At 36.0% G+C, this 27,751-nt stretch overlaps 2 protein-coding genes across 3 annotated transcripts in view; one reads left to right on the forward strand and one right to left on the reverse strand.

Moving 5' to 3' along the window:
* LOC141394256 (RNA helicase aquarius) overlaps positions 1-27,628 on the reverse strand; it is a 44,573-nt gene extending 16,945 nt beyond the window's left edge. The window contains exons 1-7 of the mRNA XM_073968331.1: positions 27,407-27,628; positions 26,877-27,339; positions 26,464-26,810; positions 6,349-7,174; positions 5,885-6,285; positions 5,555-5,814; positions 3,845-5,438 (exon numbers count right to left, since the gene is read on the reverse strand). Coding sequence (XP_073824432.1) covers positions 3,845-5,438; positions 5,555-5,814; positions 5,885-6,285; positions 6,349-7,174; positions 26,464-26,810; positions 26,877-27,339; positions 27,407-27,523 — 4,008 coding nt within the window. The 5' untranslated portion in view covers positions 27,524-27,628. The remainder of the gene's footprint in view (positions 1-3,844; positions 5,439-5,554; positions 5,815-5,884; positions 6,286-6,348; positions 7,175-26,463; positions 26,811-26,876; positions 27,340-27,406) is intronic.
* mthl5 (G-protein coupled receptor Mth-like 5) lies at positions 16,835-24,995 on the forward strand. Of its 2 annotated transcripts, none has more exons than XM_073968346.1 (7): positions 16,835-17,329; positions 17,599-17,914; positions 18,096-18,220; positions 18,307-18,465; positions 18,526-18,710; positions 23,669-24,169; positions 24,239-24,995. In XM_073968346.1, the coding sequence occupies exons 1-7, from the start codon at positions 17,264-17,266 to the stop codon at positions 24,495-24,497; spliced, it is 1,611 nt and encodes a 536-aa protein (XP_073824447.1). In that variant the 5' UTR covers positions 16,835-17,263; the 3' UTR covers positions 24,498-24,995. The 2 variants fall into 2 exon arrangements, with proteins under 2 accessions (XP_073824447.1, XP_073824456.1); XM_073968355.1 differs by having other exon boundaries at positions 16,835-17,033.
* Positions 27,629-27,751: the final 123 nt, after the last annotated feature.

Consider the following 27,751-nt stretch of genomic DNA (forward strand, 5'->3'; position numbering starts at 1 on the left):
ATCGTCTTTCATTCAATCGACCACCTCCGTAAGAACATAACAACCCAGCAAAATGTTCGATGACAGATCATGAGTTGAATCATAGGTGCAAGTGACTTGTCATAGGTGCAAATTTAGGTGAATCACCGATGAAATTTACAAGGGAGTGACACCTGATTTCACCTGTTCATTGTCATGGCATTTTGCACCAGTTCATTGTCATGACATTTTGCACCAGTTCATTGTCACGGCATTTTGCACCAGTTCATTGTCACGGCATTTTGCACCAGTTCATTGTCATGGCATTTTGCACCAGTTCATTGTCACGGCATCTTGCACCAGTTCATTGTCATAGCATCTTGCACCGGTTTATTGTCATGGCTTCTTGCACCAGTTCATTGTCATGGCTTCTTGCACCAGTTCATCGTCATGGCTTCTTGCACCAATGCGTTGGAACCGGATTTTTGCCAATCAGAAATAAAATTCGCAATACAATTATGTAATTTGTTGAATTAATAAGAATACAATGCGCAGATGATTTGTATCGCCAGATGTTATTTTTCTTTATTTTGTATGTAATTTTCAAAATTATATATTATATTAATCTGCAATATCATATTTATCTCTTCCGATGGCTGCAAGATACTTCTTTCAACTTGGGGGTTCCGTTTTTCCAATATTCGATAAATTATGTGTCAATCTCTGAACCAAGCTCATCGTTTGGGAAATCTAGTATAAATTTGAATTCTGTTATTTTATTTCAAAAGAAAAAGCTTATCCTGTAATAGTTACCACGTTATGGTCTCTTTTATACTTATTTTACCGATCTCCTACTTTGCTTCTCTCACTTTGCATGCCATGCTTGTGATATCGTGATCTTTCCATTGGAGTTTTGTTCCCTCGGGTCGCATAACGTCAAATGGCTCGTATTCATATGCCGGTGGCATCTTTATCCATCCTGTTAACATGGCCCAACCAACCCAATAATTGCAGCTCGATATGTTTTACTATATCGGTGTTGGTCGGCTGGGGAAGCTCGTGGTTTATAGACCGGGTCTTTTTCATACTTCTTTTTAATATCCACAAAACGAAACAGGTTTCCAAACACAAAATATATTTTTCTTTTGTTTTATATCAATTTACATTGTATTTTTAATTAAAATATATAAGTTTTGCCACTATCGACCACTTTCATCTGACTTTTATTTTCATTTTAACAATTACTTTTGCAAGTACACAATTATTCGGGTATATGAGTATTTGATAATTTATTGTGCGGTTACTTATCAATTTATTTGAACTCATGATAATATTGTGACAAAGATCGGATCTTTCACGACTTCAATTGCACTCATGAAAATTCGATGAAAAAGATCGGATCTTTCATGACTTCGATTGCACTCATGAAAATTCGATGAAAAAGATCGGACCTTTCACGACTTCAATTGCACTCATGAAAATTCGATGAAAAAGATGGTATCTTTCACGACTCCTTTCGCACTCATGCAAAAGAACCAGTGAAATCATGATTTCACATGGAATCACTTCCATTTAATTTTGCTGGGAATGGCCCTAAAACCTATATATCAAAAACAAGTGCAGCTAAGAATATTATATGTTATGGTTACATATTTCTTTTATTCAGAGACTCATAATGAAATTTCATTTGGAACATTTCTTTCTTTAACAATATTCCCAAAAAGTAAAGGATTTTGCTAGATTTTGATCCAGTATGGAATTATGTAAAATTAACAGTCCAGAATTAAAACATATAATTTCATCCAAATATATATAAATTTGTAATCTAATTTTTTTAAGGAAATAGTGTACATAGATTTATGGTTTATTTCGAAACTCATAGTGAAAATTTGTGTAGAATTTTTCATCCTTTGACACTTTTCACCTATAACCAAGTTTTATATTACTTCCATGTATCAACTAGAAAAAAAGAAGGAACAATTTTCATCAAAAAAAATTGGGAAATATTTTCATGTTTTTTCAGCAAAATTGATACTGATATAGACAGATAAATAGACATTTCATTTCTTTGGTAGCCTATGGTGAAATTTGACGAAGAATATTTTTGTCTCTGACATCATCTCTCTAAAATTATGTTTTGTGGGACAATTTTGAATAAACTCAGATGAAGTCCGACTTTAACCCTAAAACGTGTTTTTCATTTTTAGAGATTTCTGGCTATTAGAAAAGAGTTACAGATTTGGTGTATTCTGAGGCCTATAGTAAAATTTTATGGCGAACAATTTTGTATATTCGGATTTGATACGATCACATTTTTAATGAGTTTTTGAAAGATTTTCGAAAAAAGAACAAAAAAGACCCCTTTGATGAACCGCATGAGGGTTAAAATTTTTAACAAAAATATTTCCCACACCCTCCTAAGTAAAGTTGCCAAAGTTACTATATACCTGAAATGCAAAGATTCCAAGATATCTAAACTGGAATATTTCTAAAAATTTTAAAATGGGCGGAACTTGCCCCGCCTATTTTGGTTACTTTCCGACGTAAACTTTAAAAACGCCGATACACGTGTCTCATATTTTTAGCTCTACTTTCATAATCTACTCGATTTTCCTTGTAATTTTTGTTGTTGTCGCACAGTGTAGTCATCATGACTACAATATTACACTATTTCCTGAGATATGGGACTCGAAATGTCCCAAAATTTATGGCCACTCCTTCACTCACCTCTCGCACTAAAGTTTATAGTAGTTTTAGTTACAAAGCTATTATTTTATTCTCCTTACTGGTCTATATATGTTACGAGCACGCTAGGTTTAAGTCGGCCATCCGACTAGCTTTCATATAACGGCCCGAATGTTCCAAAAACCCCACCAACGTATTAATCTTGCAGTAACTGTTTACCTACGCCACAAACTGAAACTTCCAAAACTTCTTTTGTCACTTAAGAAAATGCTATTTGTGTTCTTAGCACATTAAGGTCCACCACTCATGGAAAAAGCTGAAACATTTTTTACATGTAAGGAGGGTTGGCGTTTTTTGTTTGGGATGACGACTTCTATTTTGTTTTTCAAAATAGTCAGGCTTAATCCCATAGTCGTTGTTTTAATATTTTATTAAAACAACTTTAATTTATTAGTGGGAAAAAATTGGCGATGTTTACCAAGGGGTAAGGCAGGGAATACTATAGTTTCAGATCTCGCCACAGATCTTCATCAGTTCCCTTATTTCTTGTTTTTCAACAAGAAACTTTTTATACCCAAGTGTCAATTGCTAGCTCAAATAGATACGTGCGCAAAGAAACACTCTGATCGAGAATTTCTTTGGCACTACCTAAACTCTAGCAACTTCACTTGCAAACAAATCCAAATTTTTCCCACTGCTATGCGTTCGTCGATTCTCGACGAAAAAACACATAACTAATTTGTTGCTATTGCATACTACAACAACACAGATCTTCATCAGTTCCCTTATTTCTTGTTTTTCAACAAGAAACTTTTTATACCCAAGTGTTTGCAAGTGAAGTTGCTAGAGTTTAGGTAGTGCCAAAGAAATTCTCGATCAGAGTGTTTCTTTGCGCACGTATCTATTTGAGCTAGCAATTGACACTTGGGTATAAAAAGTTTCTTGTTGAAAAACAAGAAATAAGGGAACTGATGAAGATCTGTGGCGAGATCTGAAACTATAGTATTCCCTGCCTTACCCCTTGGTAAACATCGCCAATTTTTCCCACTAATAAATTAAAGTTGTTTTAATAAAATATTAAAACAACGACTATGGGATTAAGCCTGACTATTTTGAAAAACATTTTTTACATGTATAAAGTTCAACACCCCCTCTTCCCTCCCCATAGTAGAAAATATACTGAGTTATCAAATTTACTTACCAATTTAAATGTCAGTTGTAATTCTAGACAATTCTTGAATAATCCCACTCTGCCAAAGATGTACAGACCCAAACGGGCACGACTCATTGCCACCACCAAACGACGAACATCACGTATGTGACCCACTGCTTTTGTCCGCACCAATGAGATGAGTATGTAATCATTTTGTTGACCTTGGTATTTATCCACAGTTGTGACCTTGTGCGGCCAACCAATGAGAGGATTGTTGCCACATCTAACATTGATGACATCGCGTATTAAATGTTTCTGACCATTATATGTGGTTAAAATGGAAATTTTTTCCGCCGGATAACCCAATAGACGCATATACATATATACCGCCACAATATATTCAGCTTCAGCAAGATTTTGATAAAAATAGGGATTAGGTTCTGATTCACCCACGCCATTAAAATCATCCACATTGATTAGTTGATATTCATAACGCAGACCGGCATTGGAACGTCGATATTCTTCTTTTTCCAAAATATGTGATAGGTCATCCAATTTTTTGTAACGCCATTTATAGAGGGAGCATATTTCTGATCGAGCACGACCCTGGCCATCTAAATCAACTGTTGGCACACCCAAACGCACCAATCTGGTGAAAAGACTTTGTTCCATATTGGAATACTTTTGAAAGGCCATATTTTTTATAACCGGTGGCAATTGATGATGATCACCAATCATTATCCAACGTTTCAGGCGATTAAAACCATCCATTGGATTTTGCAGGAGTAGGGGTATAAAAGTTTCAATTTCTAAAATTTGTGCAGCTTCTTCCATTAGTATGTTGTCATAACGGAAACCAAGATTTACCAATTCCTTACGCTTCAAGGCGGCATGGGTACAAGTCATGGCTATAATCTTGGCTTCTTTTACGAGTAAATATTTGGAACGATCTAAGCCCGTTCTTAACAGCTCAAAGGCCCTAAATTCTTCCAGTTCGGTGAATATGTGTGAAATATAGCGGAAACATGATTTTGCAATTTCCATGTAGTCATCAAACGTTTCACCCTTAAACAAAGGTTGAGGTGCATCCGCAAAGAATTTTTTGAAAGGGAACTTCTCCTGGAAAAATGTGCGCCACTTCTCGCCGTCCTTGTCGCCGCTGTCTTTAGACAGTTGTATAGCTTCATTTTGAAACTTTTCCCAGCGGGCCATAACTTGATAAAGATAAAAGTAACCCGAAGTTTCACATGTATAAGCATTGTCTCCACTAACATTCATCGACTCTTGTAACTTTTGTACTTGATTAAGGAGGTCTAAACGTTTGGCCAGCACATAATTCACACGTCCATAACGGCTGAAATCTTTTTCAGTTTCCAGTGCCTCTTCACCATGACCCAAACGCAGCAAATGTCTTTCATCAATATCCAGGGCCATAATTTTTTCAAACAATTGATTCAAGGCTTGATTGGAGTGGGTCACAATTAGAGTACGTTGATTTGGATGATTGTGATAGATGTTTGAAATGATTTGTACAGCAACATCAGTTTTGCCAGTACCAGGAGGACCAACAACCACGGTTAAACCTGGTTGCATACCAGCACGTATTGCCTCAATTTGAGTTGGGGTAAAATGTATAGAATTTCTGTAAAAAGCAAAAAAGTACCCCGTTTTATTTTTTGTTGCTACATTACGAAATTTTCTTTTTTAAAGTGATATTGTCCAATTTTTAGGCCCCTTATATTCGATTAGAAGACTTACTGTTTGGGTTTATTTTCCAAATAAGGTCCACGATTTTGAATCTTATAAGTTTGGACCGTAATAACTTTACTTTCTTGCCGATTTTCCTCATTCTCTTCATTTTCATTATTTTCCTTCGATTCGGGTACATCTTCAAATACCAAACGAAATGGTGGAACGCGTTTGTCTTCCGGTACATCGCAATGTAATTTGTAATCAGGAAAACTATCCAAGACATGTTGATAGGAAAGGAATGTGTCATTGAAGTCCAGAGAACGCTCCTTAAAATTAAAAACAAAATTTCGTAATTTTTAATAATTTGCATCTTTATTGTGCTTTTGCAAAACCTACCTGATTGGGCATTTTGGAATAGTGTGCAGCACTAGGGTCTCCATAACCCAACAATATATCATGCAACCATGAGGGCACCACACACTCGGTATTCATTAGATGACGTATGGTTTCCAAAACTGCCTTGAAGTTATTCTCCTTGGGTTTTCGGCGCATAAGGATGTTAAAACTTTCATAGACATCATCGCCACCCTCTTGCAACGAGTCCATATCCAAACGATATTGATTGCAATCCAACCAAACACGATATGTTCGATTTTCACCAGGCAATTGGGGACGAGGATCAGGACCATCTTCTATGACTCGGCCATTGGCATCCAACATACCCTCAATTTCACAACCTCTTACATAGACCAAACCAACTTGGGGTATAAATGGCTCTCGGGGATTATACTTGGTACCTTTAAAGAAAATAAAATTTTAATTTTTTCCAAATAATCTGAAAACATTTATACAACATTTACCATATGGAGTGGTGGGTTTAACAGTTATCAAAAAACACACATCATGTTTCCTTAGATTTTCCCATTCTTCTTTGATCTCTTTACGAACAGACAGAGTCACCGAAATATCAGCTCTTACCCTAGAGGGCTTTTTCTCACCAATATGTGGTTTTGCCACTTCAACCACAGCAAATGAGGCTATGGGCAAAGCCATACGTGCCCAACCACCAAATACAACACCACCATCTTCCGATTGCCATGGTAACATGCGGCTAACCGCATCTTCTATATCTTGGCGTATTTCATATGTTGACTCCAAGCGAAATAGATTAAAATTTCTTAACAAATAATCATGCAGCGTAAGAAATTGTAAATTTAATTTTGGCAATGCCAAACAACCGTCGCCGGAAAAATATTCTGTTGGTACCACATTCTCATCCCATATTATATCTTCGGTGGGATATAGGGGCATTTCATTTAAGGCATCCAATTGAGAACAACGACGTTCATGACGTGTTATTAGCAGTTCTTTAAGGAACTCTTCATCTAGACGATGCCAATCAAAAGGTGGTTTCAAATCATCGGGTACTAAATTTAAAAAGCTGGCAATTTGTTTCAGCGCCTTTTCATCTAAGCTACCAAAATGACGTTCCAATGACTCACGTGTATCAACACTGGCCACATTGGATAGAGCAAATAATTTCAAATCTGGAAATTTGGCAAATGCTGCTCTTTGTAACGAAGTGATTTTCTTATAATGAATCTGAGTCATATCATGATCGGTTAATGAATCACCCGTGACATCATTGATTTCAAAGCGGCTGTAGAATTTAAGCATGTCCAAGAGCTGAAAGAAAGAGTGAAAAACATTATACATATATTACGATATACATATGTTAAAAATAATTTGTCTGTTCCTTTACTTTTGAAAATGGTAAAGAATTAAAAGTTGTAAACTGCTCCCATATGAATTGTATACTGTCTGAAGTAAAGGAACGCTTTTTGAGTAAAAAGCCGTAAAACTTGAAGATTCTTGCACGTAAAGGAACGGAGCTAATGCTACTAATTAGTCAATCTATTTATTTTTTTTAATTCTTGGCAACCCTGTTTTACACAGGAGCACAGGTGTGTATGAGAGAGTGATGTATAGCTCACCTGCCATAATAAACGGACAAAGGAACTAATTTGAGAACATTAGTTAATAACGCCACATATGTTCTGCATTGACTTCTTTCGTGTGTGAGAGGGAGAGAGTATAGTTAACCAATATAACATAATGAAAAGGAATTTGAAACACGCAACATTACAACAACATGCTATCCTCACGTAATAGTTATGTAAGTAATTTGCGAATGCCACAGCCGTCATAGATACAATTCAACTTACATACATACAATTTGCAGATGTAGTCGATGTCTAGGTACCATGTTGTAAGGAGCATAGTTGGTAGGTAGTATGTCAATTCCATGACAACGAAAGAGAGGACGATTTATCAATAGGGATGTAATACTTGCAACTAAAATTACGGTTGGTAAAATCTACACATAGATGGGTATATAAATATTTTGCATGGTTGATTATCATTATACCAAGGTGGATCTTATTGTACACATATCTCTTAAAAGATTTGTATGAAAGATAGAGTTGTACCAAATGAACTGGTTCACTACTGTTTATACGTAATATCACACGTTAGATTTTATGATGCTACTCATACGTTTTAGAACTAGCACAGTGAACTAGGAACTAGACTACCCAACTCTAATTAATGATCATGCATTCCTCTCAAATCACAACAAAGCCAAATGGAAGTTGTACCCCAGTAAAAATTTATGGAAGTTTAATTCTGAGGATGATGAACTCTCTAAAAAGGCGTATAAATGACGTAACACACAGAGCTGAAAGACCAAGGCTTCAATGGAGTAAAGAAGTGGAAGACGATATCTAAAAACACGATATTCCAAAATGGAAAAGTAAAGCAACAAACAGAGAGTAATGGAAAACTTTCCTTAATTCGGCTTATAAGACAAATGTTCTGTAGAGGGCCAACTAATTAGGTTCCATAATGCCATGTTCACTGGATCTTTTGCATTGGTTAAAACCAGTAAGGAAAGGATCATAGTCGGGCGGGGCCGACTATATGATACCCTACACCACTGTGAATATGTAAAATATATATGGGAGCTAAATCCAAATCCGAACAGAATTCGATATAATTTTTCACATTTATTTGTAGACCAAATTCCGTCACATAGTCTAAGTTTCATCAAAATAATATAAATATAAATATAATTATATAATTTGAAATAGCAACATGTTGCAAAAAACAAAGTTGTATACGATTATTTACGCCGGATTAAAAATCCACTCAATACGAGGATTTATCTTTGTATGGTAAATCTTGTAGATTATGGTAGGATTTAGCAAATAAAACCTGATAATGCGCTAATGAACTCATATCTAAATGGCATGTAAATATAATAGAAATTATACGATGTATAGAGTGTGTTCCCAATCGTTAAGAAAGGTGATGGAGACCCCCATAATGGAGGCTGAGCGAGCTATCGATGATCATATTAGTACCAATTTAACGAACGAAATCCTGCTTACAACAAATGGAAACAGTGTTATGTTCAGCCCCACGGAATTTTCTATATCATCTACCCTAAATTGTATTGAAAACAGATTTCAGTCATTTTGGTTAGATAAAATAGCTGAAGCTTTAGAAATACCGAAAATCGGGAGAAACCGCTCTATATGGCCCTACACCGACAATTCTGTGTAGAATTTTTTATAAATATTTCGGTTAAATCAAATGTCTAAAACCGTCAAAATAAAGAAAATTGGGAGGTACCGTTCCATGTGGGCGGCGATAAACCTAAACGTGGACCATTACCGACCATTCCTGTAGGTTTTAATCCCCCAACGAAGACTTAATACAAAATTTCAGCTATTTTGATTGGATAAGGCGACTACAACCATAAAAATTCCCTAAATTGGAGGTACCGTACGGGCGAAATTTTCAGCTATTCCGGTTGGATACTGCGGCAAAAACCTTAAAAATTCCCAAAATTGGGAGGTAACGTTCGGGCGAATCAGCCATGGGTGTATACTAACAACAGTACTGTGCGGAATCCACAGCGAAGACAAATACAAATCTTCACCTTTTCCGTTTGGATTACATGGCTGAAACCTTGAAAATACTGAAACTCGGGAGCTACCCTTCTATGGGTGCTATATCAAAACTTTGACTTGCACGGCCAAATTTTGGGAGAAAAGTTTTGTAGACCCGACGAAGACTAAGTACCAAACATCATTTCGATCGACTAATCGGCTATAAATTACCCAAAATCGGCAAAATGCCGACCTGCACCGACAAATTTCTTGGGAGAGTTTTGTGGCTTCAACGAAGATTGAATACCAAATTTATAGACTAATATTTTGGTATAGCCCCCTTATAGCGGTATCTTCCTATCTTCGGTATTTCGGATATTTAAGCCACATTTTCCTACAAAATTAGCTGTAATTTGGTCACAAAACATATCAAACAAAAATCGTGGACCTGGGTCCACGTTTGGGTATAGCCCCCATATAACGGTATCTTCCGATTTTCAGTATTTTGAGGATTTAAGCTAAATTTTCCGAAAATCAATTATTTCGCCTGCAATAATTAATAATTTAGTATCCTCTATGCCTAAAAGATGTGATTGTGTCAACCAGAATAGAGGATACTCAACGAAATATTGATTTCAATACTTTTTGTTGTACCTCAAATTGGGGGGTGCTTTAGTTTTGTCCGCTTATATTTGCGACCTAAAATGTTTTTTTGAATTTTAACTTTTGTTTATTAAATTCTGAATTCCTTATTTTTGTATTTTCCAATATTAAAGATACAATAAATATTTTTGTTAATTTTCTCGTTTAGAGTTAAGCTTGATGATCTGAAATTATTTGCAAGTGAAAAAGGAAAGCCAAGGACTCGAACCCACATAGTCACCAAATTACGTTACCTGGTTTCATTGGTGGTAAAGCAAATCTCCGGACGTATCGACTATGTAATGGCTTCTCTGTCCTAGAACTTATCGTTTTTCAAATGCAAATGTGTTTTTGTACATTAACGCGGATACTTGGCCACAGAAATGTATTTTCTTCATGACAAACGCTTTTTGCGCTGACTTTGAAGTTATGAGTTTTGGTTTGAACGCTAACACGCCATGACAACATTTTTTGATATGTTTTTCAAGGACGTGGGTTCAAATCCCAGCCGGGCTCAGCCTGTTTTTTATTTTTTGAAATTTTGCCTTTTTAGGGCGAAGATCATTTTTAATGATTTTTGTTAATTTTCTCGTTTAGAGTTAAGCTTGATGATCTGAAATTATTTGCAAGTGACTATGTGGGTTCGAGTCCTTGGCTTTCCTTTTTCACTTGCAAATAATTTCAGATCATCAAGCTTAACTCTAAACGAGAAAATTAACAAAAATCATTAAAAATGATCTTCGCCCTAAAAAGGCAAAATTTCAAAAGATACAATAAATATATAAAAAGAAAATTAAAAAATAAATTTATAATTTAGTTTTCATAAAAAAATATCATTTAAAAAAATGTACTGAGGGGGTGCCTTATTTTTGGCCGATACTGTATGTGTCTGTTTTTGCTTTGCCTTTCAATAAACAACCACCATTTATAAATGTGTGTGCATAATGGAAATAACCAGTGAGCGCTTACTGAGAGCAAGTGAGTATGCATTTCGATGTGTTTTACATTGAAATTTACGCTCCCTTGCTCTCAGTAAGCGTCCACTGGTGCATGTGTTTGTTTTTTGTGGCCTTTGGGTTTGTATTTGTTTGCACCCAAACATATATTTGTTTGCAGGACGCAAACATATGTTATGTTTGGGACTGCTTGAAAACAAATATATCGTCTGCTCCGTCGGAAAAGGTCGTAAGTCCCTCTCAATAAATTTTTCAGGAGGAAGAAAAAACATTCCAGCGCTTTCTGTATTAAAGATTTTATTATGGTGGTAAAGGCAGTATTCTTCGTTTATTTATTCCGCTTCAATACCTGTACTTTGTTTGATAAAGTTCCGACGCGTTTGAGAGATAATTGGATGTCGTTGGACTTACGACCTTTTCCTTGTACAGTTTTGTATGTTTGTAGGGACTTACGACCTTTTCCTACAATTTACGGACGTTTTTAAAATAAAATATTTTACTTTACAAAACAATGTGGAAAGGGTATTACAAGTTTGTTTTGTCCAATATTCGTGTAACATCGCGAAATATTCGTCGTAGACCCCTTCCCCTTGCCAATTTTTCATATCTTGACGAGAAAAAGCGATCTAGCTATGTGTGTCCGTCCATCCATTAACAGTTGTAATAAAACTCCAGGCCTCAATTTTGGACCGACCGTCATTAAATTTTGTGGAGAGGTCGGGTTCCGACCAGAATTGAACCCATTAGATGTTGGTTATGATCGAAAGGTGTGAAATGGACCAAACACAAAATTTTTACCCAACTTTGTAGCTCTCCTGTAGATCGCAGTAATATTCTGATCGGAGCGAAATTTTAAAAATGATTTGAGTTTAAGACAAAGAATAAGCTTGCAATTTAACATGGTGATGAGATAATTATTAGCGGGTTTAATGGACCAAAACTTGTGGGTGATATATATAGAAACAATGTGTGGATGTTGGTATGTTCCGATTTTTTTTTGAAAATTTGAAAGGAACAACCGGAGTGAAAATAGGCTCTATATTTTTTGAATTTGGAAGGGGCGGGGACAGGCCCTATTTTTTAGAAAACGCTTTTTTGCTAAAGTTATGAAAATATGGGTAAGAAAATTAATTTGCGAGGCAACTGTTGTTGAATCTCCGACCCTATGTACTTATTCCATGTAATTTTCAGATTATGTACAGGGATGTCCCTTGGTGGAAGTAGGCTATATATTTTGTTGAATTTCGGAGGAGCGGGTTACACCTGTGCCCTATTTTTTAAATGGGCTATATACATTTATAAAACTTACGAACGATTCCGTTTCCCCAAACCTGGCTACATATTTGAGCAATAAGACCCGACCACCCCCACTTTCTTAAATATGCTACAAATCAATGGAAATACCAGATGTTATGCGTAACGAAGCTTTGGTCGTATTGGAAAGCAAGTGTTTAGATTAGAAGGCAACATATCGATAGCTATAGTTTCATCAGGTATATAAGATACATTTTAAGAAGGTGAACACAGTCGGCATGCCTCAAGTCATCACTTATTTGGCGGTATGTTAAAATTATATATCGACACCAACATTTCTGAAGATGTTTATACCCTCCACCATAAGATGGATGGTATAATTAAATTTGTCATTCAGTTTGTAACATATCGATATATTCAGCGAAAACCCTATAAATTATATATATTCTTGATCAGAGTAAAATTCTAAGTCGGTATAACCATGACCGTCTGTCCGTCTTTTAAAATGAAGATACAGCTCGCAATTTTAAAGATAGATCTTAATGATTTGGTATAGAAGTTTCTATTACTTCTAGGATGTTTGGTATTGACGCCTTCATATAGCCCCCATAGAACGGTACCTCCCGATTTCCCGTATTTTGAAGGTGTGGCCTCAATATTCCTCAGAAATGTCTGAAATTTGGTATTTATTCTTCGTTTGGGGTTTTTTGTTTTTGTCTGCAAACCATGTAGAATCTTCAGCATGTAATGTCTTCCTGGGCTTAGGAAGTTTATCATCAGAGCTTTCAGAATCACAGTGAAAACCATTGGAAGCTAGACCCATGACACAATCGTCTAATTTCATTCCAAATTCATACTGCTCTTTGTTAGCAAAAACCATTATGTGTTCAATCAATTATTATTTTAGAATCATTTAATAATATAAACATTGCACTTACCCGTCCGTTAGATGGTATTACTTTATTCAATTCAGAACACAAACTAATCTCGTTATGTAAATAAATGTCCCTAGAGAAACCACAAATTACCAGTTAATAAAGTTAAGTAAGATATACGACAGTAAAACAGTAAAAATCTTGGTTTTTTAAAATTTTTTCAATATATGAGGTATTTGAACACATACAGCATCCCGATTTGTATCAATGAAAAGACCAGAAGTCTATTTTTCATAATCAGTTCGATTATAGGGGAAAATAGATTTCAAATGTAAATTTTCGTTGCAATATAGAAATTATCACATTTTTGTTCAAAAGTTTGGTCCAAAGGCTCCGCCAAATATCATCCGATTATCATCCAAAGGTGTACGCTAGTTCTTTACATTGTACCCCAACCATGGATGTCGTTAAACATTATATCTGAACTACATTAGCTGTAGTATTCTTTTAAAGTATACATTTTCCTGGGGACTTACGACCTTTTCGTACTCAAATTTGTACGTTTTGTGGACTTACGACCTTTTCCGACAAGGGCAAAACACATAGAAAAACGCGACATACTACCATTTTCTTTGTATCAAACGACGTGTTTTGACGTGTACTATCATCCTGTAACAAAAACGCGATTTCCAAAAAAAGTGGACTTACGACCTTTTCTGACGGAGCAGACGATATGTTTGCTGCAAAATATGTTTGGGACATATGTTAGAGAGTCCTTTTTTCTGTGTGCACACAGAAAAATATATGTTAGAAATATGTTTGGATCCAAACAAATATTTGTTTGGGACTGGTTGCAAACAAATATATGTTTGGATCCAAACATATTTTGTTTTTGTCGTGTACGAAAATTACTCTTCTTCTTTATTTGCCTATTCGTCATACGAATTGGCGACCATTACAATTACAAAGAAACAATGGATTTTAAATAAAAAAATCAAATAAAAAATTACTAAATGGTGCTAAATTTGAGCTGGAATACTGAGATTTGGAATTACGATTGGTATTGGGGTGTAGGATTGAGGATATTTTGAAAATTTGTACTTATTGGCACGAAACGTACTAAATTTGGTACAATTTGGATTTGGTTGAACGGATAGAGCTGTAACCCTAAAATTTGGAATTAAGATTACTGTTGGAGTGTAGGAACGTTTTGAAACTCGTATTTATGGGTACGAAAAGTACTAAATTGTACGGATAGAGCTTGAATCCTGAAATTTGGAATTAAGATTACTGTGGGAGTGTAGGATTCGGGAAGTTTTGAAAATTCGTACTTATGTGTACGAAAGATTCCAAATTGTACAGACATTATATAATTTTTATTGTGTAAAAGGGTTAGCACAAATTTTAGAAATTTTAGGATGAAGTTTCGGAAATTCATTCTTATGTATTTATATGTAAATTACTATTATGGAGCTGATGGATCTGAAAATGAGATTGGAAGTACGAAAAGTACTAAATTTGGTACAATTTTGTTATTGTATGAACGAAAATATATTTTTTTATGATGTTTATAAATTCTGAAATTTGGTATGGAAATATCTACAAGGTGGCGCAAAAGTAATCTTCCGAAGTTTTTTGGCTGTAATTTAAAAAAAAATGAAAAACTTTGATTTTTCTTGTGGATTATTTTTATTTGTTCTTTTAATATTTTTACATCAAGTCGAGAATATGATATCAGATAAATGGCCGCCGCGACAGTTTATTGTCATTTGAGCCCTTTTTATGGCATTTTGGCCAAAACTTCCGGCGATAGGTCCTAACATTCTTGGCGGATATTGTCCTTAAGAGCTGAAAGAGTCTGAGGCTTGTTGACATAAACCCGCGACTTCAAAAAGCCCCACAAAAAGAAGTCTCATCACTCATAATTATTTTTGATGAAAAATCATCTTCCTCTTGGTGGTGATTAAGGATGGATTGATCGTATGTTAGACACGATCGGCGGTCAGCGTTTAATAGCTGATGCACCGTATGGACTTTGTACGGAAATATCTTCAAATGTCGTACCAAAATTCGCTGTAAAGACCGTCAATTGATACCCATTTGCGTGGCACGTCGTCTGGTCTATGTCGAAGGCGCTTCCGTGACATCCTCGGATACAGCAGCAATATTCTCTGCAGAACGGATACTCCGGGGTCTGCCATGCCTGGCAGCATCTCGTGTTTTGCCAGTCTCTTCGAAGCGAGCGGCTAAACGTCTGCGACGAAATTCACGTTGTACCAAAGTCACCGACCGATTATTGGTGAAATAAATAGTCACCAATATTCCGCGTTCTGGAGCAGGGTAGCGTAACATTGTTTATCAGCGTGTATTTCGCATGTGTTTACTACACAAATGTCAAAACAGAACTGACATTAGGGGCCAATCGCAAAAATTATAGCATTTTCTGATAGGAGGATTACTTTTGCGCCACCTTGTACTATAAGGCTACAAAAAGTATTAAATATTGTTTATTTGGTTTTTATATCATTTCCGCATACGAAGTAGCGGACACTTTGCTAGTACTGTCATAAATTCATAGATGAACAAGATGAGTACTAGCCTTTACGCTTTCGTACGATTCACCATACAAGTGCTCTCTTCATGTTCATCATTGCATAAATTGCCAATGTTTTGAATACATTCACATTTGTGGCTTCGCTCTTTTTGGTCGGCACTGGTTTAAACGCTTACAAGTGCACTAAGAACTTTTTTCAGTTTGTTAACAAAAAACTCGCGTGCCGTTGTGCATAAGATTTTAAATCTATATTTTATAGGGTCTCCAATGAATATTTCGATGTGTAACAAAAAGAATGATAAATTATACCCTGCATCTTATGATGGACGCCACAATTCTATATACAATTTTTCAGTATTTGAAGAAAGAATCAGGGTCCTTGCTTCTAAGGTCTAAACATAAATATTAAAATGACTTGACTTGACCTGCTTCCCACATAAAACATAATTTGTCTCTACTATTAAATGCTGCAAAAAACTGGATCCAATTCCCACTTAACAACATTTTGTTGTAAAAAGGCGTACTTCACATACCGGCAAAAATATGCTTAATAAAATGTTTGTCAACACATAACTGAACCCGGTCTAGAAATGTCAATTCTATTATGATAAATTATTTATTTCCGTACTATTTAATTACGGAATCAAGTCGAGGATGATACACAGCACACACATCCAGGGTAAGAGAGGGACACAATTGAATTGAATATTGGTGTGGAATCCACACTTTGGACTGGTTTACAGTGGTAGTAGTAATTACTAAGTAGTTTCAAGTCATGCTTAATAAAATTACGTGTCTCTCTTTAATCCAAGAGAAAGAGAAATTTTAATGAAACTATCCACCAATTAACTGGGAGAGGCCGAATAAAGGTGACACACATAAAAAAGTATCTGCAGCAATTGGGGATGAGTGCAGGCCGGCCGTTTTGTTTTGGCTCTGCCATCATACTAACCAACAGACTAAAACTCGTTGTGAGAGAGAACGGAGAGCACTAGTGGAATTTATACATGAAGGAAATAAATATTTCAAGCATTTTTTGAGACAACAAAAAAACCACCTCTCCAGTCAGTTAATCATGAAGTTGTTTGGTGCATTATTGCCTCCAAACAAATGACAGTGAATATTTGGCTGGCTTTCGTGTTGGACGGGAATAGGCGGTAACAACAGCAACGGCATAAGACCGGCAGCCACTTGAACGTTTTCGTTTGTTTTTGTTGTTTTTTTGGAAGGAAGTGTGTTTTTATTTACGGATGTAGTTGGTGGCACTGTGTGGTTGGTTGTGGTGGTGATTGGTGATGATGTGCGAAGAAGGTGTTGTTATTTGGATAAACAAATGAAAATAAATGAAGTTAAACCAAATATTTTGGAACAATCCATTGATAATATAAACAACACAAAGATAATAAATATAAACAAAAGGGGCAATTGGGAACAGTTTCCACAAAAAAGAAGAAGCAAGTCGTTGACTGATCGCTTGTAAGAACTGGACACGGCATCATTTTATTGCAATCAATTGTACCATCCATCCATTCCACCCATTAATGTGTGGTTTGGTTACGGGCACAGCGAGTTCTAAAATCCAAGGCGGCATGCAGTTTTATAGAAAAGTATGTTTGTGTGTGTGTGTGTGTTAGTGGGTATCTGTGATTCAACTTTCTGACTTTGTGTTGGTGAATATAGTTTATTGTTGTTGTACTGGAGAATAAAAAAAGAGAGGAGTACCAGCAAGAGAACGAGTTACACAAACTGATCTTCTGTTACGATACCGAGATACCGCCAACTAATATCTGACAGTTGAAAGAAACACACACACCTTGATGTGTAGATTAAACGATGACGTCTTAAAATCCAAAGTCTGACTTATTTTATCTTATAGATGTTATTTTTGTGTAAAACATTGCGGCATTCAGACGTCAGCATGGATAAAACTGTGTTCAAATCTTGGCTAATATTAGTCCAGTGCTTGGCACTGATTCTACTAAGAGGGGCACATGCCAATTTACAACAGCAACAAAGTGATAATGACATTGGTAATGGTGGTAATCGAGGTGGTGCTGTTGCAGCTACCAACACCTTTGGTAGCGGCAGCTCACCTGAGGATGAGGATGGCGAAAATGTTGTGTTGATAAATAAATGTTGTGAAAAATTTGAAATACGTATTGACTCCATATGCAGCCAAGTCAATGAAAGTGGTATGTATTGAATACTAAGAAAGAAAAAACTGAAAAAGAAAAACATGACCCACAACAAAAGCTTAATAATACAAAACGTGCATATAAAATGGTCATGTTTTCCATTTCACCAATACATCTAGAACATGCAGTACACACACAGGTAGTATTGTATTTCATTTTTGTGTGTTTTGTTTTACAGAATACTTCCAACCCATGTTTACCAGTTATGGCGGTGAACATAATATGCCGGTAAAATTTAAATTCGTCATTGGCTTACCCGCTTGTGGTTCCATGCAAACTTGGCCTATATATCATTATCAAGGTGTAAGTGTTACTTTGGAAAACAAACGCCATTGAAGAAAGCTCATTGTTACTATTTTTATTGACATTCATTGTTTTTTGTCATTTAGAGCCCCGACAAGTTGGTGCTTTTGGAAGATGGTAAATTGCGCCACTATACCAACACAAAAGAAGAAGAGGAAAGTGTGGATTATGCAGAACAATTTGCAGATGAGGTGTCGAAACCATTGTTTTATGATTATGATAGGAATCAATATTGTATCGATAGGGTAAGTGAGGTGTGCGTGCTGAGATGTAATACAATTGTTAACTTGTTTCCATTTATTTAGGCTATTTCAACATCTGGAGATCACAGACAAGTATTGTTTGCCAACATTTGCTTAGCCAAGAAAGAATTAAAATGGTCCGATACAAATTTCTTAATGCACAAAGTTTTGAATCCCATATTTCATGTTATATCGCTGATCATACTATTGATTATTGCAATAGTATATTTCATATTACCCACTTTAAGGTAAGTTTGAATGAAATAAGATTTGTTGACTTAACACCAGCTTTTGAAGAGCTTGTCATTATTGACATTCTTCATTAGTATCTCTTTAGATTAAGAGATATGACTACATGTATACTCATGTATAGTTAAATTTTTAATTACCGAAATGTTTTCACATGTTTCTGACCCACGACCGGAGCAAATTCTTGAAAATTAAAAAAAAAAACAACTTAAAAAGTATCAGTCGGCTTTGCCTGAGCCTATCTGAATTGAAAATTTCATCTACGGACAGATCGAATGTATTTAGAGTCTTTTCAGAATTTTGAGTCCCATTTGGAACGTTTGAACTTACAGACAAAAATGTGGATTAGGATTAAAGTTCAAAAGTGTTGGGGAAGGAATGGACCGAAATAGCCCTTTACGAAAGTGGATCTTATTTTGGGAGTCATAACTTTTCGATAGATATCGCCCCCACTAGTCATTTCAGTGGGTCATCGTATTTGGACCATTATGCCAGGAAGCATGAACTTGCCAACGGAAAACATGATATCGCTTTAAACAGGACCACAACAAATAGCATCGGTATACATTTCCAAAGGATCTTCGAACAGACCCTAAACTACACTTAAACAAAAATATTGAACTTATTCAGGGAAGGTACCTTAAGGAGAAGACCAATTTGTGCCATTTTTGGAAATTCAACTAAATTTAGACAAAATTTTAGAAGATCCAAAGTTTGGAACAAATTGGTTACCCTGTTCTTGCATACCATATTTTTTCAAGTTTTGGGGGGATGTAATGGAAGTTGTGGACCGGTATTGCCCATCTTCGAACTGAAACTATGTTTGGGGCTAAGTTTCCGGGCTAAATTCTCAGGAAGTATTAACTTGCCCCTGAAAAAACTTGTACCATCATAAAGGGGGTCAGTGAATGCAAGGTGCTTCAACAAAAATCAAAGTGATTCGCGAACAGGTCTTAAAGTGAACTTATAAGAAATTTTGTGTGGGAGGTATCCGAAGGAGTGGACAAATATAGTCCGTATTCGAACCTGATCTATACCTGGTAGATATATTAGGATGTGTAACTCCCTTCAAGGGTATCGTGCGCACAATTTTTCCGAATAGTTTTGAACTTTTGTGGGGGAGGTACCTAAAGGAGTGGACCGATATGACTTATCTTCGAACTTAAACTAAGTTTGGACAAAATATTACAAAAGCCAAATGTTGGACCGAATCGGCACATCCGTTCGAGGGCTATCTTGCGCTCCAACAACTACCTACGGTGTCATAGGGTTTTTTTTACAACTCTCAGGCTATTTTGTTAGGAAGTATGTCCCTTGCCCCTGATGAAACTTGTACCGTCGTATGAGGGACAGTGAATACAAGTTGTTACAATAAAAATCAAAACGATTCGAGAGCTGGTCCTAAACTGAACTTTTCCGAAATTTTGTGTGGGAGGTACCCGAAGGAGTGGACCGATTGAGTCCATATTGGAACCTAATCTATACCTGGATATTAGGATGTGTAAAGTATGGACCTAATCGGTCACTACCTTCAATGGTTATCGTGCGCACAACTTTTCCGAACATTTTCGAACTTTTTTGGGGGAGGTACCCGAAGGAGTAGACCGATATTGGGCAAAAAATTACAATACCCAAAATTTGGTTTGAATCGGTTGATCCGTTCGAGAGTTATCGTGCGCACCAGCCAGACAGACAGACGGACGGACATTACTAAATCGACTCCAAATTGTCTGAAACGGATTTCGTCACATACTTGGGGCCTAAAACCATTATTTCGATGAGGCACATTTTTCCCGTATGAAAGTGTACATACCCTCGTTAGCATAAATGCTGAGGGTATAAATATACACCTTTCACAGATGTAATTCGAATTATTTTAATTGTAATTCGAGAATTTCATTTGTAATTTGAATTATTATTATTTGTAGTTCGAATTATTCCATTTGTAATACGAAATTTTCCATTTGTAATTCGAATTATTCCATTTGAAATTTGAATTTTTCCATTTGTATTTCGAATTATTCCATTTTTAATTCGAATAATTTCATGTTTAATTTCAAATAAAATAATTCGAATTACAAATGGAATAATTTGAATTACAAATGAAATAATTCGAATTACAAATGGAATAATTCAAATTTCAAATGGAATAATTCGAATTACAAATCGAATAATTTGAATTACAAATGGAATAATTTGAATTACAAATGGAATAATTTGAATTACAAATGGAATAATTTGAATTACAAATGAAATAATTCGAATTACAAATGGAATAATTCGAATTTCAAATGGAATAATTCGAGTTACAAATAGAATAAATCGAGTTACAAATGGAATATCTTGAATTACAAATGGAATTCTGGAATTACAAATGAAATACTTCGAATTACAAATGAAATAATTCGAATTACAAATGGAATAATTCGAATAACAAATGAAATAATTCGAATTACAACTAAAATGTTTCGAATTACATCTGAAAAATGTGTAGACATCGAGGCCTATACCATTACAGGCCTATACTTCATTTCTCGGTGCAAATTAGAAAATCTTCCTTTGAGGAAAGAGGATCTTCGCTTGAGAAAAGGGGAACAACATCTTTGGAGCAGCTGAGATCGGGTTGGTCAACAATGTTTCGCGTTGAGTACCAGTCCAGAATTATCCCCGGAGTTTAAGATATCTGCCTGCAGTGCAGACAGCGACCGCACGATGCGGCGCAAATTTTCTCCTGAACAGATAAACACACAGACTTACGCTAATTGATCAGCGCCATCGACTTTTTAAAGTGGCTGCCTTTCTTCAGCTCCCCATCAAATAACTACCACAACCCAATAATCCATTGATTCTCGTGACACAATCTCTGCTTAATTCATTTCTCTACATTTCATCTTTTGCAACCCGGGGAAATCACGGACGAACCAAAAGAACTGTTACAACAACAACATCACTATGGTCAGGCCAAAGCATTTCGGTCCAATAGCACTGAATTATCTCGTGCAACTCTTATCTATGTCGACCAACATTCTTGTGATCCAAGATATCTGGAAGATTGCAAGAAAAATTCCACTTCCAAAAGCGGAAAAACTCTCTCACTTAGGAGAATCTTATCGCCCAATCTCTCATTAATAACCTGTGGCCAAGGTCATAGAAGCTGCATTAAATGATATCATCACCTTCAAATCAAAATACGAGAACATAAAATGGGTGTACCACAAGGAGGAGGAGTACAGCACTTGTGGAAAGCATCGCAAGCTTACCGCACCATCCCCCATTTTAAAATAGTTTCCTGACTGCATCATCATGTCACCTGGAGTAGACAAAGATGAAGTGCTAAAATTAACAACGATCTAGCCACCGTCTATACACGGAGGCTTAACCATTTCGTCGTCAAAATCCACTGTGACTATATTTTCCTCCTGGACTCGTCAATTCAAGACCGAGGTGGAAATCATTGCTCAACACTCCAAAATACTGGGAATCGTTTTTGATAACTTTTTATATATTAAACACAAAGTCTTAAGCAAAACAAAGTCTCGAATGTTTTAAAGGCGAAGGTCCGGTGAAAGGATAAAGAGACGCTCATTAACTACAAAACCATTGGTCGCTCCGTTTTGGACTTCGTTCGTTTCGACTTCGTTTTTGAGTGACAATGCTGTAATTTGCAGACGATCAAAAATATGGCGCTCAGAATTGTTACCGGATATGTTACGATGTCGAGTGTGTTACAGCAACATAACGTGTTGCTTGCCAGACAGTTCCTTTTGGCCTGCCATCTGACAAATCACACTAACCACCACATAGTGGCGCAGGATTTTCCTCCACGACACATCCGGAAAGACATCACACACTTCTGCCCAGACATCCAAGACGTCATACCAATCCGACCTCAACAGATTGTCAATAGCAGTAGTTTTGAAACAGCTGCATACTCAAGCCGTCGACGGATATTGTATTCGACGACGGTGAAAAACTTCTTCCCAGACCTGCTAGAACATTTCTAGATCTGGAGAATAGAATCTGGCACAATCGATCAGTCTTAAACGTAACGCACCCTAACACAAATGCACGCTGAAAACAGGACAGCATAAACTCAATTAGAGACTACTACTAGAACATGCAAATTAGGGCTAACGAGTCTGTGTGGTTTGATCCAAAATTTACCCGTCGTAATTTTTTTTTTTGTCCAAACATATATCAAGTATGAGGATGGGTCATATCGGTCCTCTCCCTCGGACACCTCTCCCAAAAAAGATCAAAATGCTTCGATGCTTATTTGGTTTATACTTCACATAACTTTTTTAGGAGCCTACCACAAAATTCGTTCAGATTTTTTAAATTTTTTTTTCAGGGCCGAGTCTATATTTCCCAAGAAAATTGCACGAAACCCTACGGTCACCATGTGCTGTGGCTGATGCCCACGAAAATTCTCGAAGCGGATACTGCTTTAATCCAAATAGTACATATTAAAATATTTTTGCGAGTAGTAAAAAAAGTTTGAAGATTCTGCTTATGGGTACATATCTTCCGTTAACTTCCCCACCAAAGTTCAAAAATATTCACTAAAATTGTACGCGCGATATCTCTTAAGCGAAGCAAGTGATTTGGTACAAACTTTTGGTCTTGTAATTTTTTGTCCAAACTTAGTTTAAGCTCGTTAGTAGGTGATATCGGCCCACTCCTTAGTGTATTTTAAGGTCTGTTCGAGGATGCTTGGGAAATTGTTATCGAAGACTCTTGTGGTCCTGTTTACGGCGATGTTTTTTCCTGGGCAAGTTCATGTTTCCTAATATAATCGTACAAAAGCTCTAAATTACACGTTAACCAACTGAAATGACTTCCAAACAAGTACATACAAACATATCTTCCTATTTTACATGACCTTCCCACAGAAAATATTTTTTTTATTAAATTCCTCTACCAAAAAACTAACAACTTTTGTTTTCCTTTCTTTCAGAGATCTTGTTGGCAACATAGTTACCACAATCGCCGTCTGCCTTATGGTCAGTCAAGTCGCTGATCTTGTACGAATATTTACCGAATTTACAAATCATGTCAGTTTCATTGTGGCTGATATTATTTTGTATTTCAGTATATTGGCGGCATTCTTTTGGCTGAATAGTTTCGGCTATTATATTTGGAAAACTTTTCGTTCTCGTAATGTTTTCCTAAGAGTAACCGATGCACGCAAATATTGTTATTATTCGGTATATGCATGGGGTACAACAGCTTTCATGGCTGCAATGGCAGTGTTTGCACATTTCTTTTTGGATGCCGATACATATAAGAAGCAAAATACAATAGCCGACCAGGAGACAATGGGATGGTTGGGTATTGCAATATTTTTTGCCCCAATTGCCTGTACAATACTCATTGATATATTCTTTTATGTGACGACATTGAAGTTAATCAATCGTCGTAATGTTTATGGAAGAATACAACATAAATTGAAAGCTAAGTAAGTCGAAATAGGCATAAAGATATTTTACAGAATAATGAAAAGATTTTTTTGTTTTTTTCTCCACAGTTTCATAATGTTTGCCCTGATGCTGTTAATCATGAGTGCCGAATGGTTATTCCTTTGCCTTTCATGGCTTAAATTTGAAGGACTTTTATATACACAAATCATAGTCAATGCCTTGCAGGCTCCCCTGTTGTTGTATGTGTGCGTTTTAAGGCAAAAACACGTTACATTTCTTTTAAAGAAATCATGTTGTTATAATGAACCACCTTCGAGCAATGATTGGGGAGATGAAATGCGTTACATGAATTGTAATGATTATTAAACGAAGAAAAAACAATCCATCAGCAAATTCTCATTCCCTCGAAATGTGTGCGATTTTCGAAAGCGAACTGATATTTAATATTTGTATTTATATAAAATATAATAATTATGTACTATTTTATTTAGTATTAACTCATAGACAGGAAAAATTGAAATTAATGATGCTTAGAGTACAAGTAAAAATTGCATTAAATTCCAGTTATAAATATGTACTTGGTGCAGTATATAGAGGTATGAATATGTATGACTAAATTCGTTGAATAGAAATTTATTCTTACATTATTCATAGTCATATATTTACAATAAGTCTGTTCATTCATTTTCATCTGAATAAGTTATTTTATATTGAAAACTAAACTCATCGATGACTCACTCACCTAATTATTAGGCATTTTTGTTTTATACGATAATCAAACTATGTGTACATTGAATGTATATTGATTAAATATTTATAAAAAAAACAACACAGTCAAATAAAGTGTACTTAATTTTTTTCTAATTGGTTTACTTTAATATTCTTCCATTAGTGTCCAAATTAACACAATGAATTGTGTACTACTTTTGCTCATAGCAGTTAGTGAAAAACCCTAAAGGGTTGGGCTCCTACGGAAGGAAATCCATGGTAATTTTAAAATAGTAAAATGATGGTGTCAATAGTCACCCCATCGTTTCCCAAGTTAATAACAAGTAAAAAATATCAGTCTACTCTGCCTACAGACATATATTTTCAGGCTGTGCGAATGGAAACTTTCATGTATGGACAGAACGAATTCCGGCTACATAACTAAGATCCTTTTCCCCCCAAAAAATATGGGGGTTATCATGAACGGCAGTTCCCCCTGAATTTTTTCACATTTTCCCTTAAGTTTCAACGACGGAAAGACAAAACTCACGGGGAAATTTTATTCATGATAACCCCCTATGTATTTAGGGTATTTTCAGAAACATGGACTTGCCATCGAAAAACTTAATATCGCTGTAAACAGGAACACAAAAAGTACCTTCGGTAGAAATTTTCAGAGCATCTACAAACATGCATTAAACTGCATTTAAAATAAAATGTCGGAGTACCGATGTATCCTACTTTGGAACTTAAATTAAGTTTAGACAGATCCCTTCGTGCCATTTTCTCAGGAAGTATGAACTTGCCCCTGAAAACAAACGTTTACCATCGTAATAGAATTTCCTAGTACAACCTGTCGCACAAAAATGGAAACAATGTCAAAGGAGGTCTTAAACTCATCTTCGACCTTGATCTAAGTTTGGACAAAATATTACGACGGTCAAGGGTTGGGCCGAATAGGTTGATCCGTTCGAAAGTTATCGCGCTCTACAGCCAGACGGACAGACACTGCTAAACCAACTTCAAATTGTCTGAAACGGATTTCGTCCAAACATACTTGGGGTCCAAAATCATTATTTGAAAGTAAAATGCACAGGCGAATTTCATTTTTGAAGTCCATAGCAAACACTATTTGGAGTTTACTCCTCCACATCATCAAAAACAGCAAGCCAGTTGCCGCTCATATACCCAGGATGTGTAGAACAGTGTCGCTGACTTTTTAAAAGCCTCGCCGGACGTCAACGACAAGGACGTCGCATGATCAAAATGTCGATTTCCATCGCTGATGACATTTGTTACGGTTTAAAGTAGTATTTAAGACATCATTTAAGACTTTCTCCTATGGACAGGAGCCAATTTAGGGCACGAAAACAACATTTTTTTTTAATTTAAAAATTTTTCTTACTTTAACAAGGGAATTTCGGAACTTAAGAGGCCCATATCTCGGGAAGTATGGACTTCCGCCCGGAAAAGTTTATATATTTGTGATCAGGACAACAAGATCTACCTGTGGTAATTTTTCCAGATTTTTCCGCCAGGTGGAAGAGTATTCTATTTATGCAAAATCAAGTGCATGGGAATAACACGAGTTTACATAAATCTAAATATAAAAAAAACGTCATACCTGGCCAAAAAGTTTTCCCTCTGGTCTTTGTACCAAGTTGCAAATTTGTGCACGCACCAGCAGATGGGTATCATCCAGCACTGTATTGAAGAAACGTCTTGTTGGCAATAATGCCTCCAAATCAATCATTAGCTCTAAAAATCGCTCACAATATTGTAAAATACTTTGATCGATTGGACCATCCAATGGCAGACTTTCCAATATGTTTAAAAATTGTTTAATTAAATTTTGCAAGAAATGACGTTCCCATTCTATTTCAGGTTTCTTGTCGTTTTTCTCTTTTTTCTGCAACTTTTTCCAATAACGTTTCCATTCGGGTGTTTCGCGTAGCTCTTGCTCCAAACGTTCTAGATTACAAAATAAATACATTAATAACGTTTGTTCTTCCTTTAAGTCTTATACTTTTCACTTACTTGGTTGCAAACAACTCCACATGGACAGAGACACCAAACGTTTCACTTGATTCCTACACAGCTCTATTTCCATGCTATTAAAACAGTGATTTAGAAATACCAACAGAGCTGTTTTCTCTCGCACCTTTGTTTGACCCGTCAGATCTAGACATTTCTCCAACACTTGACGAAAGAATGCCGGAAACTCCTCTGATTTTTGTTCAAAAGTATTCCAAACTTCAACACGTTCACGAAACTTTTCATTAACCATATAAACAATAGACATAACATGACTGTGTGAGGCATCATCACGTTTGTAATTTGGCCACAAGTATTGTTCCAAATACTGGCTAAACTCCAGCATTACAATACGTCTGGTTGAATTCGGATGTTCTAATATTTCGGCACGATAAATATCTCTTATAATATCTGGATTAAAAGGCATGTGATTTTCCGATTCTGGAGACCAGTATTTAGAGGCAACCTAAATGTAAAAACGAGCAGGGGTAAACGTTTTATGACAACACATATTGCCAGGCCATACAACTTACCTCCCATATAACATCATTTGACAATTGGGAAACGGTCATTTGTGATACTTTCTGTTTAGCTCCATCAGTACCCACATCTCTTTTACCCTTCACTTTTGTTACATTTTTCAGCTTCATTTTGGATTAAAGATATTTACCGAAACACACAATTCAACACCTATCACGAATTTCAAGCCAAAAAACAATAACAAACCAACCGCCAATCAACGAAAAATGATAGCTAGGCCGGCTGCTAATCACAAAAAATGATAGCTCATTAAATCATCATACAATCAACAAGGTAGATACAAGGCGTACTCAATTCTGTTTCTATGAAAATGTGAAATGAAAACTTTTATAAAGGAA

Source organism: Musca autumnalis, unplaced genomic scaffold, assembly GCF_047663935.1.
Source record: "Musca autumnalis isolate F117 unplaced genomic scaffold, ASM4766393v1 scaffold_1, whole genome shotgun sequence".
NCBI classification, from domain to species: domain Eukaryota; kingdom Metazoa; phylum Arthropoda; class Insecta; order Diptera; family Muscidae; genus Musca; species Musca autumnalis.

What these genes read in the sequence shown, in the direction of transcription:
- mthl5 (XM_073968346.1), top strand. Translation starts at nt 17,264, where the DNA reads ATGTGTGGTTTGGTTACGGGCACAGCGAGTTCTAAAATCCAAGGCGGC. An exon ending in CAGCCAAGTCAATGAAAGTG is followed by an intron (nt 17,915 to 18,095) that starts GTATGTATTGAA and finishes TTTGTTTTACAG; the next exon opens with AATACTTCCAACCCATGTTT. An exon ending in CTATATATCATTATCAAGGT is followed by an intron (nt 18,221 to 18,306) that starts GTAAGTGTTACT and finishes TTTGTCATTTAG; the next exon opens with AGCCCCGACAAGTTGGTGCT.